A 17,848-nucleotide genomic window follows, 5' to 3' on the forward strand; every position below is an offset into this window, starting at 1 on the left:
GTAGTGGTCTAGTAGTGATGTTGATGGTAGCAGTGGTGGTGGTGGCGGTGGGCTATATCCATATACACACCCACACACACCCATAAATACTGAAATGACACTCTTATATACAGAAAACACTCGTAAACACATTCAAAACATCCCTAAGCACATCCAGAACATGCCTATGCGCGCACGCACACACACACACACACACACACACACACACACACACACACACACACACACACACACACACACACACACACACACATGAAGTGTTGTTATATTACGGACAGTTTGAAGCAGTGCAAGCCTTCGCCACAACCCTCCACACTGCCTTATCTTCATCTATTAAAGGTATTTTTAAAGCCATTCACTTATTTCTAGGTTTTCTTTACAATTGACAGTGAAAACAGTACGCAAATATTCGAAATGTGATAGGTATAACGATCATTATAGAATGGTGGCGTCAGTACTAACAGCTGATACTTGCTTCATTTACTTACCGTAAGCCAAACATCAGTCAGAATGTTACTACTAGTCTAGTATTTCATATCCAGTGGTCAAAAATTCTCTAGATGGCTTAATTTTGGTGAGGTGAAGTGATAAGTGCAACAAATGGTGGACGCGCCACCGATGTTCTCGGATGTTGCCTCCCCCTTGGTCCCCTAGCCATCATTCTCCCCCGGCAGGCTGGGGGGTCAAATACTTTTTTCATATGTTTCGTAACGGTAATATTACGCTTCCATGGTATGTTTTTATGGTTTCTATAAATGTTTTGTTGTTTTTTAAGTGTATTCCGTGCCTGTGTTGGGTAAATATGTAGCGTTTAGTAGCATTTTGTGGCGTATGGTAAATCTTTTTAACGGTCCAAAATTTTCACTTCTCATTTTGAGGTTTTTTATTTTAAGGTATAACTGGGCCTTTATGGTATGAAAGCATCGGTTATTCTCTATTAAGTGTGAAATCAATCTATTGAGTGAAATATGTGGACTTCGAAATGGTGTTTAGTGCTGTTGAACCAGTCTTATTTTTCTTTATTTTAATTGCTCACGTTTCTGTTTCTCGGTCTAACTCGCAGTAGAATGCCTTAAAAGATAGCTCAGACTCCGTGAAATGTGATAAAATACTCGACAAGTGAAGATAGCTTGACTTTGCAGGACGTTTTAGGAAAGTTATTGGTGAAAACGATTTTATAATTTTAACGGAATTAGTTTATATATTTTTAAAAACTAGTTAAGCTGGAGATATTTTTATATTTTGAAAATTAGTTTGAATATTTATCACGTCATAAAATGTCATGCATTCGGCAGTAGCTTCGTTTTTTCTAAAAGTCATTTTTTAAATCAAATGATTTACGTAATTTAGCCGAGTCACCCCCGTTCTCGTTCTGTGATGACAACAGCCCAGGTGGTGGCTCACCATAGCCCCAGGCTGGCGCCTCTTTTCCAACCCCGCAGTTCGTCAATATTTTGCCCAGTATCCAGTTATTTCTACGCGTTTTCGTATGTTTTTAGGTTCAGGTGTGTAGATATTGGTAGCAAGAGGAGGACGAAAGGAGAAATAATGGAGGATAAGGAGAAAGGGAGGAGAAAGAGGAGCAGCAGCCAAACCACAATACTTAGTCACTCTTCTTTTCCTCAATATTTTGTCTAATATCTAGTGCTTTGATGTATTTCTAGGCTGAGACGTGTAGATGGAAGAAAAGAAATGAAGATTACAGGTGGAATAGAAGGAGCCAAGGTGAAATATTTAGGTAAGTGTCCCTTGTAATCGTAACGTTCTTTGATAAATTTTATTGGTATTGGGATACATTTATGGTGTTTTAAATGTGTTCAGTACTGTTGCTGGGTGTTTGGGATTTACCTGTGCAGTAACCAGGGCAGTATATTAATTAGAAATGGTGGACAACCTAACCTGTGACTTTTTTTTTTACATGCTTTTAAGATATTCTGTAGTAGGAGAGGATTTTCTTAAATCCTGCCATGTGAGGTGGGGCCAAGGCTTTATTAGATTTGATGAAGGATGAGGTTATCAACAGCTTAAGGGAAATGAGATGCAAATGGAGATTTATTCCTGCATGAGCAGCTTGGTATGGAGCATCTGGGAGATGTATAGGTACCATTAAGACTGGTCTGAGGAAGATATTAGGAAGAGTTCTAGTGACTAAGGAAGAGTTGTACACAGTCCAGAAGCAACAGCAAATGACCGGCCCTTGGATGATGTTAGTGGGAACTTATGAGAATCCCTGCTCTTGAGTCCTCAGCTACTGCATGGGTGCCAATTAAGACCATTTCCCAAGTAGGAAGTTGATATGGAAGAACTTAAAGATTCCATATTGTGAATGTCTCACTTGACCTGATGCATGCTATATGTTCATAAATTATCAAATGATTTGGGGAAGAGATGGACAAATGAATATTTATTTTCTTTAAGAGAATCTAACAGGAGTGTGATTGCTAAGTCAGGTAACACATGGCCTAGCATCAGACATGTGGTACTTACTCATTCTAGATGAGAGATTACAATTATTTTGATGATTAGGTAAAATTATCAAATTATTGAGGAGTGAAGACCAATACTGCCAGGTAGTTGAATTGAAAACTGAAGGGGGAACAATCACATGCTCCATTAAAAATCTCTATCCCTTAGAACAGGGGTTCTCAACCTTTTTCTTGTTAATAACCTCCAAAGTTATAAGACCACAAACCCGAACTCCCATTAATCTGACATCGAACAGAATGTAAGTCAGTATGCAATGGTATACTGCAAAGGATATTATAGATCAGCCATCTAAGTACTCCTGGAAATCTTAGATTGGAAGTGGATGGGGTGAGCATGCGTTCCAGCAGAAACTCCTGAGGGGAAGCAGAGTTGAACTGGTAGCATTGTTAAATAACATCCAGGCCGTACCTCTGCTCTGAAATCCTCTTGATCAGGGGTGGACAAACCTTTCAGTACAAGGACCATATTGAAAAAAATCACAATCTTTTAGGGCCACATACTATTAAACCAAAATTATTAATATTTAAAACAGAAAAAAAAGGCTAAAGAAAAAGCCATTTTCCCACAAACATGCACACCATCGGGAAAATGAGTTACAATATTATTTGAGGTTTATTAACTTTTCTTTCAAATTTACTAACGTTTGTCGGGCTGCATGAATTCCATTGACGGGCCACATGAGGCTAAAGGCCGTTGTTTGCCCACACCTGCTCTAGATTATGGCAAGCCTTGGTCCATGAAGATAGACTTTAGCCTCTCAATTATCTGGGAGGGAGTATATCATAACTAATCCATAATATGTATCATAACTAAAGCACAGTATATTAATGTATATCTTGTATATATAAAGGTATGTATTAATAGTTAAGACATGATGGTAAACAAACCCTGTGCATGAGGAAGTCGTACACATAGAGGGGCCTGACTTAACAATATGCAGAGAAAGCCAAATATGAAATGAAGCACCAAAGTTTTGTAAATGATGCACTACCTGAGTGTCAGACAGCCATGAGGTTGACATTGGACCTTTTTTATATACATTTTGTTGCCTCTGGTCAGTATTCCTCTTACATGAGAATAAAAAGTTAGTATCAATGGTTAACCACATTAATAGTTGAGACACTTCAGGTGGTTATGCTTGCCACTTTGTATAGCATACCACCTCTGCTGATGCAAGGTGCAACAGGAGGGAAAATGCAGTTCTCCTCAAGATCTTGTAGGAGCTCTAGTAACTGTCCCTATTGAAGGAGGGATGTCATCTCTGTGTGGGGATGGACAAGTCTTGCCTACATATTGAGGTAGTGAAGGACCTTGTATCTTTCATGTTTTATTATAACCTCACGTTTTAATGAACATATGAAATACTGTTTATAATGTGAACAAGCTCTATTTACATTCAGGGAGCGGCTGAACAAATATGTTTATACACAATAATGGTATTTGGCGGGTGGGGATTCTCTCGCCAGATTTACACTGCAGCCTCAACAATGAATAAACTGTCCGATAGCCGGGGTCGTGTTGCACAAGCCATGACCTTCTGGTTTATGGATTACATAGTCATTCATGGAAAGGTGCCAGTTGTGCTCGGCGAGGCAGTGTAGAGAGGGAAGCTAACTTGCGTAAAGGATAAACTAAATCAGATGGTGATCACTGAGGTAATACTCAAGTGAATAAAACAGTGCTACCTGTACCACTTTGCAATATAGCAATAAGCAAAAATATTGTAGCTCAGCTTTAGCATCTTTAGCACATTGCATTTGCTGCCATGAGTGTGATGACAGCAGAGAAATCAGTCTCTTGGTGTTGGTAGTAGAAATACAGAGCTGATTTGTAATACTTGTAACTCTAGTGTGTGAATGTTTGTGTGTATGGTGCTCTTGCTACCATACACTCAACAGTTTATTCTGCTTCATATTTTGTTAATCACATATACAAGAAGGTCACTTCTTTGCAAAAACTTTGATAACAGTGGACAGCTGGGTCTGTGGAGGAGGACAAGGGGTAGGAACATACAAGCTCACATGGTAGACATTATTCACTTTCTTTACAAACCTCAGAAAATAACTCAGGCCTTGCAAGGGAAGGAAGGCTGGCTTGGCCTGTTCATTCCTTCCATTAAATGTCTTTCCCGAGAGGGCCAGTGCATACCATCATCAGAATGTATAAAATCAAATATAGCTAATGATATCTTACACAACTTACAGGGAACCACTCATTGGGAAGGTCTTTGGAGGAAAGGCCAAAACAGATGTATGATTGAAACCTTCAGTCACATCATCTTTTGAATCTGAAGATGATGATCATTTATAATAAAGTAAATCAGCCCAATGCACAACATCAACTAAGGTCTCAGAAGTCACCGTTCCTTTCTGTTGGTGTTGGTGTTGGTGTTGGTGGTGATGGTGGTGGTGGTAGTGGTGGTGGTGGTAGTGGATTGGTACACTGGGGCAGTCACCATCTTCACAGAAGCGAACACAGCTCAACAATACCAGAGACAACTGCTTGACGGCAGCACACACACTGAGACATGGTATGAAAGCTGGGGAGCGTGCGATGACACAGTGGTCAGCCTCGCTTCCCAGACACCACACGACACAGGCTCCGACAACTCACCCCAAAGATGCCAAATTTACCCCCAGCAAATAAAGACTGTTAATTAAGAGATCTTTCTCTGGGGTGAGTCCTAGGGCCACATTATACATATTCTCTGTGCCTGAAATAAACCTACACTTCAAATACATTAATCAATTTAGTTTGTAAATACTGAAACAACAAGTGCGGGCGTAATATTCACTCGACCACAGTGAGGTGGAATTGACCGACATGTTTCCAGCGGTGCAGTTTGGCGTATCACCAACATAAAGGATATAACCAGCCATTTAATGTAACCACTTTTGATCAGGCAAAACCATCATAGTTATATATATCAGTAATTACAAATATCTGGTAATAAAAATATAATTTCCCTACAAAACATATATTTCATCAAGACACAAGAAACCTATTGCCCTTTGAGCATAAAAATATTTAACAAACATCTTTTGATTTTCTTCCATTCATTTAAAATCAAGAATAAATTTTTAGAGGTGAAAGAGTCTTGCCCGAACAAGAGCGCTGCCATCTGATGGGTGGTGGAGCGTCACACAACACTGCTCGCTGGGATCTAGGCAAGCGTGGTGTACAGCAACTCAGGTGAAAATTCCCGCAAGTGAAAAATTCAGTGAGATTTTTTAATGATAAAACGTGTGTCAAGAGTAGCCTCATTGTCTATGTTCATGCAACAGTGCAGCAACACACATCACTCTCTCACAAGCACACGACAAACACAGACACGGCAGAGTAGAATTCTTGGTCACCACTTGAGGTTGAAAAAAACTATTCTGTGCCTAATATTTTTTTTTTCTTTAACCACATAATGATGCCTACCACTAATGAGGTAACAAATTTCATGTAATACTATATATATCGCACCCAGTTGTCAACCTGAAAGGTGTGACTAGTAGTAAACTTAACTGATAGCTATTAGAAAAGACATTTTGCTCACATTGTTGCACTCAAGGGATGCACAATCATTCTAGTCTTATACTTTTCTTCTTGAAATGATGCTTTGAATATCTCTAGGAAAAATATAACTTTATGATTTAACAGTACGAAATAAACAGGTATTGCTGTTTTGTATTTGAAGACGATGCTTACTTGAGTACCAAGGTCAAGGGGGTTGAGAGTGGCTAACAAGTACATAATACTCTAAATCAACAACAATTAATGAACAGATAACTGATGCTTGAAGAGGTTCACATCATGGGACTGGAAGGGCGTGTGGGGTGGTCGATGGAGGACTCTTAGTTTGATTCTTTCTGGAGTTGGTTTTGGGCCAGAGCGTGGAGGGGCCCTGGGGCGTCCCTGCAGCATGGCCCACGTGGCTGCTAAACTGGCGTCAGGAAACAACAGGAGCACATACAATTAACCTCCCGTAGAGCTTCTCATACAAAGGCATTTTGACTTAGTCATCTTGTAGTTTGATTGTAGCAAATGCGTTTTTCCTATTTGTTTCTTAGATTTTCTGAATTTCCTTACCACTCCTTGAGAAGAATGCTTTGATTATACATAAATGAAGCAATAATGAGCATTTTCCATTTAGCCAATCCAACAATGCCATTTTCCAGTTAGTAGTATAAAGATGTATCATTGAGAAAACAAGTGCTTGTGTATGTGCATCCTTGAGTTAGTGACAGATTGCATCATTCGTAATGTCCACTTGTGCTCTGCTTGCTTTAGTTCTTTGAGAGACTGGTTTCTATGACAAGAGTCTTAGTTCCAGTCATATCAAGTAGACTCTGGAGGTGCAATGAAGTGTATGTATGTGAGTGTAGCCGACGCACACCACAAACGCTCTTTGACTGCAGTGACACCATCAGCGTAATGCACATTGTGGTGTGAGGTATGAATGAACACACAGTGGTGAGCTATTTCCGCTGCTTGGCACCGCACCAGCAGCCTCTTAGGTCACTGCAGTGTACATGTCTCTTCCTGCTACCTAGCCTCTGTAGCAAGAATGTCGGATTTTCTGGAATGCATACAACTTCTCCGATAAATACTGTCTATATTACAAACAGTCAACAAATAATAAACTCCTGGTAACAGTGTCATGCCCCCAAGAAAACAATGCATATGATAATTATATTTTAAAAGTATTGCTGTATGTAATTAGTGCTAAACATACACAGAAATAAGTCAACTCATTACTAACATTGCATCAGAGTCCACTAAGTTGTCTGTGTTGGTCCAGACATATAAATTATAAATATAATTTCTTTAGTGGATTATTCACAACCTTTGTCAGGCAATGATGACTCAAGTGGCAATACTTCTTGCTGACCATTTTGATCACTGTTAGGAACAGGATCTCCGTTTTGCCAAGAGCTGTTGGCTGCTTTTTAAAACATATCAGATCAAGTATATAATTATAATGTATGCATAAGTACGTACTTGCAAAATATTTTGGAATGCAATAACCATCAAGATAACAGTAATGCATCATGGTTTAAAGCTGACATGAAAACATAACATCAACAGATACATTTCTTCACTTCACTCCACCCAAACAAGATTTATCATTTCATTAAATAGATTTAAAGGTTTGCATATGTATTTCAAACTTGAATATATAACTTTCCAATATAAAAAAGTACTTTAGATTTCCTCTATTATATAAAAGCTATGGTTGACAACAGGGCAGAGTTGAATAATTAAATGCAGGCATTTTTCTGAAAATTACACGGATACTTCATAAATTTCAACACACGTGAGGTTCTCCATTGGATGGCATTGAACCAATTTTAATGTCCTAAAAAAAGTTTGAAGCACACTGGTTATGAAATGGTAACATGCATTGAAGGAAATGAAATGTTGGGAGAATACCTGACAAGTTTGTCCCCAAGGTGGGGTCTTGTAACAATTCTCCACCAGTGTTACCTACGGGAGGGCAGCTCAGGCACTGCGCCTCGGCTCAGTCAGACTGTCGCACTGATGGTGCAACTATGCTTACAAACACACAACATAATCTGTAGTATACAAGAAGAGCATTACTGAGGTGTCCATAACATTTCTCACTAAATGTAAATATACTATATATGTCCCCGCTTATCCTCAGGAGTCTTGACTGTCTGTATGAAAAGATTATGCTTTCACTCTCTGAAGTCTTCATCTTATTAAATGTTTACTACCTAGGCTAGGTTGTTCCATCACTCGTTATCACAGAACGACACTTCAGTGGGAGTGTGAGGACTCAACAATCTGCAACACAGTACATTAGGAACCTTGTTAATTTGGCCTCAAGCGACTCACACTCTCGCCTCTACAACTCAGATAGGTCTTCCTCTCCTCTCACTCAGTGGTGAGGAGTGGCAAGCTGTCTGTCCTGTACGCGTCGTATGGAGGAAGTAAAGCCATCATGGTGTTCTCGCCTCGTGGTTCTCTCATGCATGTCTGATAGCTTACAAATTGATCGGTTTCTGGTTTTTGTGATGTCTTTGTACAATGTTGATCATGAGGGAGGCTCAAATTAATAAGGTTATACAGTGTAACCCTGTTTAAATGGAATGGCTAGTCAGCAGCAACAGTTAAATTAATGTACATATATTTTGTACACATTCCTAAAGAATATCAACAAATATAGTGACTCAGCTATTCATATTACCCTGAAAAAATCTCACCTACTACAACAATATATCAACTATGGATTCACTTATATATCTTGGAAGGGTTGTATCTACGAGGGCAAACATCTTCCACCAGGAATTCTTAATTACCAGTCATGTGATGTTCTGGTGGGCCTCACTCTCCACTCTCCCCCTTCTGTTGCTTGGGTTCCCACGACAGAGCAGACCCTTCCAACAATACTTGAATTTATTGAATATTTTGAGCAAATAAGTTTTATTTATCAAGATGGCATAATAAGCCTTGGAATGAGAAGCAAGCAACTTAAAGCAAGGTAACTGCTTGTTGAGGGAGCATTTTTGGGCTTTTGTCACATACAAAAGTAAAGATCAAGTCTATAAGCACACTAATGCAGCTCAAAAATATATTCTTTAAGGGCAGTCCAAGTCAGGGCATATTTCATAACTTTGCCAAGTCAAAATATGATTGGTCTCACCAAATAATACTCGGTGGGAAGCAAACCTGACAAAATACTGTGATATGTAAAAATAGACAATGGTTGTGTTTGATCATGGTGCAGTCACTCACAGCACAGACTGAAAGGGAGAATTTCAAGGAGATCTGAGAGGAATACTTACTCTAAACACACACGCACACACACACACACACACACACACACACACACACACACACACACACACACACGCACACACAAACTCATTCTCTCTCACACATGTAGTACAGGTTTCTATTAACAAGAAAGTAAAAACTATTGGAATATTAATTGAGTATTTAAGTTGAGTGTGTGTGTGTGTGTGTGTGTGTGTGTGTGTGTGTGTGTGTTTCCTGCCACTTGTTGACAAAGCAGGTTAGGATGTCAATTCCAATTATTCTTTGATTTCACAAACTCCACAACACTGGAGCAACAGAAGAGAAACAAAATAATGATTACCAAAAAAATAATAATAATACTATCTCCTTTAAACCATGTGTTACTTTAGTGAACAATTTCTTTGCCAGTCCTCACATAAAAGTGGTCACAGAGTCAGTGTAATAAGAACATTGCAAACACTCTGCCTTAATTTAGCGCTGTGATAACAGGGAGAACATAAGATTTGATCCCAGAGAGTCTCAGGACTGACACTTACTTCTTTTCACTTGTTGTTTGTGGGAAGGCAGACAGTGCAGCCTCTCAAAGAAATGTTAGTAACCTGAGTCTAATGAAGTGCTAACACCGATTTTGCTTCTTTTTCAAGACTAGAACCTTAACCTAGGTGGGGAACGCAGCCAGAGAGAGCTTGTGTCAGGGTTGTCCTCCAGCATGTGTGGAGCTTGAGAGAGAGAGAGAGAGAGAGAGAGAGAGAGAGAGAGAGAGAGAGAGAGAGAGAGAGAGAGAGAGAGAGAGAGAGAGAGAGAGAGAGAGAGATGAAAAGACTGAAATACAAGCTACAGGTAAGAGGAAGTGCTGTAGTAGATATGTCGAAAGATTGGAGTGTTGGTACATGCTGCCATCATTAGTGAGGAGCAACTGTACATGTTAGCTTTTTAGTTTATTCCTTTGTGCTTTTGAGGTCCTCTGAGGTGGCATGCTGTGGCCACGCTGAGTTATGTGATACATGTGGTGACGCATTTCTTTTTAGCACCAAAAAATACAATACAATCCTGAGTGGAAGCAATGTCGTCCCTGAACACTGAACGCAGCTGCTGTCCCTGCAGTGCCGAGGTGTGCAGTGTTGACAACTCTCTTCCGGCAGTGTGATGCACAGTGCCTTGCTTAAGCAGAACCCAGATGTGATCATTTACTTTGTATTCTTAGTTTGTTTGTTATGAGGAAATTTTTCCTTAATCTTTATGGGCAGAAGTAGCAAATAAGCACTGCTTTCCTCTAACAGTAATGCATTAGGAATATCAAACTAAGAATACATTTTTAGAAGAGAAGCTGAACTGAGAGGCAGGAGCTCACAGCTCAGTGCATCCTGATGAACTCTTGCCACAATACTCATTACAGTATAGTTAAGTACTTGTTGCCTCTCAGATGCAGGACTTAGCAGCAGCAAAGCTGCAACTTTAAAGGTAAAACCTGCATGACTGCTGCATAAAATGACTTGAGTAAGAGTTGTCAACACCCCAGCTTGGGTCAGGCTGTGGTGCCTCTCTACCTGCGTTCCCCGATGGCCCGCCGGGGTCCTCACTCTCCTGTTTAGAAGAGGAGGAAGGAGACGCGTGTTCGACGAGCGTCTCCCTTGCCCCGGCGGGCCATCCCGAATTGTCACATGTTCCCCTCCGATCCTGACCCCCCGCCCGTGGCGGAGTTGTTGCCAGAACCGGACACGTCTTCACCGTCTGAGCGGTAGGGGGAGTTGCCACGTCCTCTGGGGCTGAGGCCTCGGAAGTCCAAGTTGTACTGTGGAGAGGTGGTGGTGTTAGGAGGTGGGGAGTGGGGAATGCTTTGCTCTTTTAGTTGGGTGTTCTTATCTTCATGAACAGTGTGTACCAACAGGTGTCAGTCTTTATTTGGCAAGAGAATGAGTTTGTTTACAGTTTACAATGAGTCTGATCAAATATGACATGACTGAAAATCTAAATTAGTTGGTTAAATGTGACAGTTTTTTAAAGCTTTCTTTGTATGAGTAATTTTGGTAGTTTATATTATAACATTTTCATTTAAAGTTGATTAATCATAAACAGTGTGAAATTGTTACTCTTGAAGATAAGCAATTGTTACACATGTGGTCAAATACTAGAATAACATTATTGAATACTTCTAAGATACTGCTTTACTAGTATTTACCATGTAATCTTTCCAAAGTATCATATCTAAACAAGAATGTTTGAGTTAGGCCTGTTGGCTAATCTACATTATTAGTTAAGAATATCACAAATTATGTTACTAAATAGCAATTAATCTTTCATAAATTATTGTACTAGCTGGCAAGAGACAACTAGGTATTAGTTGAGTAGTCATTGACAGCAAGCGTCTGCAGCAGATCCCGTAACCTGTGGAAGCATTGCAGTACACAAGACCAAGTGGGTTAGAGATCAAAGTCTTCTAGGCTAGCTATCACCACACTAAAGTCCAATCTGTACAGAATTATTACAAAATCTCCAAATTTAAGAAGTCTGAAGAAAATAAAGTAAGGGCAACAAACACAAGTCTAATACTTCATTAAAATGAGCTTGGAGTTAGTAGAGGTTGTGTAGACTTTTGTGGCTGTGAAAGTAATCATCCCCAGTTTGAAGGCAGGTTGAGTAGGTCTCTATCTTCAAGCAGGCACTGGAAGGCAGCACAGAGGTGTGTTAGCCCAGACAGGCGGCCACACAGCCACACTCATGCAATGTCACACACAGCACATCACTCAGAGGCTTCATGCAAGATATTAGAGTAGCATTGACAGGCTGCTAGTGCTGGCCTTGCCCTTCATAGTGATCTTTTTTACGAGAAATAAGTTGCAATTGTGTGTCTTTGAAATTAAGTTTGTCACTTGTGTCAGCTGACTGTGTTAGTCTTAGTGTAGTTTTGTAAATAACTACTCATTAAAATGGTGGAATTAACTGAGGTCCATTGTTCTTAATTTTCGGGAGTTATGAATTCATTAGTACATTCCACTTTGGTCTTGGTGTCTGTGTGGGTTCACCAAGCCATCTGGTGCATCAATAAACTATTGTTGTGTAGTTCAAGTCTCACAAAGAAAGCAATAACCTCTGATTTGCTCAGGTTAAGTGAAGATTAACTAATGAAAGAATACAGATTAGAAACAAGAATATGAGCCATGACCTTTGCAGACATAAAAAAGTGAATGTTACAACTGCTTTGGTGTAATGCAAATGTGTAACGTAGCTGATACTGGTGGTGAAGGCAACAGATTTGGACACCAACACCCTGAGGATCAGTTATTGTCCCCCTCCCCTCTATCCCTCCTTGACAAGGCCAGGCCAGCACCAGCCCCTCAGGTGCCAACAGATGATGATGAGAACTTACGAAGAGTAATGTTGAAGCCCCAGCAGATTCATGCTCAGTGGTGGGAACATGACACAATGAGAGCAAGGAGACTGTATATACTCACAGACACAAGGACATGAAGGACAGACTAACAAAACAAATAAAAAAAAGAGTACTCCACTGGCAGTTTATTTTCATATTTATTTTATTTTATTTCTTTTTCAGTTTGAGAAGGATCTGGACAGTGGATAAGAGGTATAAATTCATCCTACAACTCTTATAAATAGTAATACTCCTAGAATCTAGATCAGAGTCAAGTATAAAAATAAAGCTTTGATCAACAAGTATACATATCAAATGTCTACCTACACTCAGGACTTAATGAGGATACGTGTGTCTGTGTGTGTGCGTGTGTGTTCAGCTCCTGGCAGGCTAAGTATCAAGCCCAGCGTCTAGGAGCAGCTCACCACTCACAACAAGGACAAGTGTGTTCATCTAGGCTCTCTCACTACTCACAAACTAGAGATAAGTGCCTGTTTAAAATTATACTCAATATTTTCCAAGTTCTTATATTTTTTTGAGTTGATATTTTTAGTGGTGTTCAAATTTGTTTGTTCAATTGTCTCTTGAAATTTGTTCCTTGATACTGTACAATATACTGCAATTTTTTTTTATTTTGAAAGGGAAATGGTTTTTGAGCAGTACATTTCTTATATATATATATATATATATATATATATATATATATATATATATATATATATATATATATATATATATATATATATATATATATATATGCCATTACTACATTGAGATGATGTACTTAACTAAGTCATAGTGCTCTTATAGATTAATTTATAAGAAGAAAACTGTTTGACTTGCATTTGCCATACAAGTATACCTTAAGCTAAGAAAGGCACACTGTAGGGGGATGCGAGTCATTCAATAACCAAGAAGTATAAACAGGTGACTTATGCCTATATAGTACTGTACTCTGCTTCCTACCCAGGCTTTCTGAGTCATAAGGGCAACTCATGTCAGATTCCTAGACTAGTAGTAGTAATGCATTCAGTGAGGCTAGTCGTCCCAAGCTTGAAGTGATGGAGTGGAAAGAGGCTGGGTGCTTGTCAAGGGTGATTGGAATCATGTGAATAGACTGGTCTTTTGCAGCTTCCCTTCACCTGTGTGTGTGTGTGTGTGTGTGTGTGTGTGTTTGTTTGATTGTTTTATATTAATGGTGACAGATGCACAATGAGGTAGTGACATGAGTGAATAGTCAAAAACATCTGTTGTGGGCTAGACCCGTCTTTTTAATGTGTGTGTGTGTGTGTGTGTGTGTGTGTGTGTGTGTGTGTGTGTGTGTGTGTGTGTTCACATTGGCCTGCTGGTCACCCAGCAAGTCTTCCCCATTACAGAGTGAGCTCAGAGCTCATAGACCGACCTTCAGGTAGGACTGAGACTACACAACACTCCACATACTAGGAAAGCGAGGCCACAACCCCTCGAGTTGCATCCTGTATCTGCTTGCTGCTAGGTGAATAGGGGCTACACATTAAGAGGCTCACCCATTTGCCTCACTGCACCCAGGACTTGAATCCAGGCCTTCTCGGTTGTGAGCCGAGTGTGCTAACCACTATGAGAGAGTGTGTGTGTGTGTGTGTGTGTGTGTGTGTGTGTGTGTGTGTGTGTGTGTGTGTGTGTGTGTGTGTGTGTGTGTGTGTGTGTGCGCACTTTATACTGGCATCCATTACAGAACAAACAAGTTATGTTCGCAGAAAGCTTACCACAGAAGCATGTACTTATTTGGCAAAGAAGTTCAGTTGTTGTAGTAGTAACTGAATTAGCACTGTATACTGCATACTGTCTTGCAATGTGCACTTGTATACACGATACATGTGGGATATTTTAATTACCGTGTTATAAGAGTGAATAATTTTTTGTTTCAGTTTTCCGTGGGAATTGCAGAGGTGAAGAGAACCGGTACCGCTGCTTAACTGACTGCTCACTTTGATTTAACTTTCTCTTCTTAGAGGCCTAGAGGGTAAGGTGTCATATTGATTAATTCTAAAGCAATGCTGTGTGTGTGTGTGTGTGTGTGTGTGTGTGTGTGTGTGTGTGTGTGTGTGTGTGTGTGTGTGTGTGTGTGTGTGTGTGTGTGTGTATTGGCTGTATCCCTAGATTGGCCTTGGTAGACTGATAGATAAAAGTTTATTTATCATTGAGGTCTCTTAATGAATTTCACTGATTTAGAGCATTTTGTCATTATTATTAATAATGTCTTTTTACTTGCACTGGAAGAGGTCTGTTGCACAAAGAAAGCAGTAAATAGTGTGTGGCACCATTGATAGTGTTTCATTGTGAAGTGAGGTAATACATCATACTGTGGGAGACCTGAAGTAAGCCAGCACTGATGTGAGAAGACACTCTAAGATGGTGTGTTTTGTAGGCAGTTTGTCCATTTGCAGACTGATTAATTGGAGATCATAAAATGCTTGTCCTGTAAGGCTGCCTGTTTACCAGGTTTGTAACACTAGACACACTGTGTATTAAAGTGTCATAACTGTCCACAGTGAACTAATACCAACAAGTGGATACACTCACATAATGTTGTGGTTCTGGACATTGGACAGATTGAGGGGTGGATAGTTGAGAAGACTGGGAAGCCTGTCTGACTGTCTGTTGAAGGGAGTGTTTTGTTGCCCTAGGTAGCCAGTGGTGGCCTTCAGCTGAGTGAGAGGGAAGGACTGAGTCTGATGGGCCCAGTACTGGAGGACTGGGTCACTTTGCTCTGCGTAGGAGGCTGATGGGAGGGAGGGCTGGAGTGCTGAGTGGTGGAGATTCAGGTATTGGAGTGAGGAAGTGGAGTTTGTTGGAGATGAAGGTAGGGTGTAATACTTCAGTGAGTTGGGAGTGTTTGGATAGAGTGACTTGGGGAGGGAAGAATAAGGTGACACTAGTGAGTAGGGCGACTGTGAGGGGGAGATTGGTGACTGGAGCTGTGAGGCAAGTCGGGAGAGGAGGGGATGGTGAAAGGACTGGGACTGTGAGGGGGAGGATGTGTTTGAGAATGGAAGCTGTGTGAGGGGAGGCAGCAGTGGTGACTGTAGCGACTGTAACAGAGGCACTTGGAGGGGTGTTGGCATGGCTGTGGTGGAGGTGTTGGACGACATTGCAAGTGGATGTGGAAATGGTGGCTGTGGGTGAAGTGGCTGTAGTGGTGAAGTGGGTGTAGGATGCTGCTTCAGTGACGAGAAAGTGGTGGTGGTGGTGGTGGTGGTAATGGTGGCAGTAGGTGGAAACACACTCTGGGGCGTGGAAGGTACCTGTCCGATCGTGTTGCCCTGCCCAGAGGCGCGGACGTCATCCAGTGTGGGGAGTTCCAGGCGTTCGGGGAGGCGCAGCTCATACTTGGGGGCGCAACCAAACGTGACAACCAAACAGAAACCAAATTAGAAATGCATAACAATTGAGAGAGGCTTTTGTGAGGTGGTGGTGATGGTTAGTGGTAGTGATGGTGGTGGAGGTAGTGATAGTGGTGGAGGTGGTAAGACAGTGGCCAGGCAGTCTCAGGTGGGCTCTGAAAAGACTAGATATATATATTTATATATAAAAAAAGGGTGTTAGGTTGCTCTCCGGGGATAATCTGTTGGTGCTAATGGTTCCTTATAAAAATCTAGACCAAATGGGTTGTGAGACTATTTCAAGGCATATTCTGGTCACTAGCTTAGGGCATGTTCAATATACATTAGTGCAAGATAAATTGTTACAAATATTGAGTTTATGAGCAGAAAGGTGTAAACTGATACCAGGTGGAAGATTTTGTCGAAATCATTACAATCAATGTCCAGGTGACCACAATAAGCTGTAACTAGTGACAGAAAAATGCTGGAAAACTAGGTAGGTTGTTGTAGAGAGAAAAATCATCATATAACACACACTTATACGCGCACACACATGACAAAGCTGTGGTGTGAGGGTGACATGTGACTGTTTCCATGTTCATGCTGACAAACCAAAAATGTCAAGACTCAGGCAGTGTGACTACTGTGATGGAGTCAACCTCTGGCCCTACATGATGGTTCCAATGAGGACTGATGCATCTTGTTCTCAGTGGTGGGCATGAGTGACTTGGTGACAACATTGTTAGTATAATGTTGCTCATACTCTGGCTGGTGTGAGCAAAGATACATTTTTGAATGGATGGAACAAGATTAGGATGTTCCACTGTGGTCACCTAGCTATGGTTGGTGTCACTGACTGACCCTGTGGCGTTGTCTCCTGATGACATGTAAACATGAGCTGTAGGTGAGCAGCATTCTATGCTGATTTTATACTCTTCATGTATGACAGTTCAGTGTAGTTGCAAAACATGATAAAATGTAATAACCTTGGATAGTGAAACTGGCAGTAACCATAAGTCAAAATAGGTCCACATGAATTCTTTGTCACTGATTACCAATCATAATGTATCACAGTACTTATCAGGCCACTGTGTCTTGCCTGAGGGGCACAAAGCACTGCTTGTATTGCTTGTCCACCATGACAGTTCAGAACCACTTGCCTCCTACATTTAGCTTGCTTATTTTTGTTTAATGTTGATTTAGGCCTAAAAGTAAAAGTTTTGTGAATGATATGATATGCGTGTACTTCTTAATTTCACACCTTGAATTATCTTTCATTCACTCATGGAGTCCCATTTGTAACTTGATGTGCGTAAGCAGCAATACTTGAGGCGCACCTGTAACGCCTTCACTCTCACTGTTGTAAGCAAACAATACGCTCATTAGTGTGAAATGGTGACATGTAATGGAGAACAGCTTAAGGAAAACTAAAATGGTGTATCAGCTTGTAGTGCAGAACAAAATAACATGTAAAAAAGGTGGATGTGCATGCTCATGTTTGTGTGTGTATGAAATGCTTTGTGTGTTGTAATGGATGTCTCCCTTGAGTTAGTGAGGCTTTGGTCTGTGCCAGTACTCAGACAACTGCAGTGGTGGTGCCTGTGGTGGTCATCCACGTGTGTGTCACGGAATGGATGGCAGAACTGTCCACACCAAGAGTTGTGGGATGCATTACCGTGAGGTACTTGAAGGCAAAGAAACGAGCTCACCAGCAGGCAAGTTCTTTGCATTAAAGTCTATCGTGGCTGTTTAGATTTAGGACACGATTCAAAGATCTTGATTAGCATTGTGAAAAGTTTTCATTACTCGTATAATTACATAAAATAGAAAATGTGTAATTTCTGATAATACAACACCA

At 40.6% G+C, this 17,848-nt stretch overlaps 1 protein-coding gene and 1 long non-coding RNA gene across 10 annotated transcripts in view; one reads left to right on the top strand and one right to left on the bottom strand.

Annotated features, from left to right (window-relative positions):
* The window catches only part of LOC123508624, a 31,419-nt gene that overhangs the window by 7,364 nt on the left and 6,207 nt on the right, over positions 1-17,848 (top strand). For both annotated transcript variants that reach the window (XR_006675976.1, XR_006675977.1), the window contains exons 2-4: positions 1,665-1,738; positions 12,812-12,841; positions 14,536-14,630. This is a non-coding gene — a long non-coding RNA (uncharacterized LOC123508624). The remainder of the gene's footprint in view (positions 1-1,664; positions 1,739-12,811; positions 12,842-14,535; positions 14,631-17,848) is intronic.
* Positions 3,802-17,848, bottom strand: part of LOC123508622 (alpha-catulin-like) — a 157,365-nt gene continuing 143,318 nt past the window's right edge. For 7 of the 8 annotated variants that reach the window (XM_045262438.1, XM_045262439.1, XM_045262437.1 and 4 more), the window contains one exon: positions 14,668-15,996. In XM_045262438.1, coding sequence (XP_045118373.1) covers positions 15,187-15,996 — 810 coding nt within the window. In that variant the 3' untranslated portion in view covers positions 14,668-15,186. Of the gene's footprint in view, positions 11,051-14,667; positions 15,997-17,848 lie in introns of those variants that run through there. The other variant, XM_045262444.1, reaches the window with a different exon arrangement.

Source organism: Portunus trituberculatus, chromosome 25 (assembly GCF_017591435.1).
Source record: "Portunus trituberculatus isolate SZX2019 chromosome 25, ASM1759143v1, whole genome shotgun sequence".
Taxonomy (NCBI): domain Eukaryota; kingdom Metazoa; phylum Arthropoda; class Malacostraca; order Decapoda; family Portunidae; genus Portunus; species Portunus trituberculatus.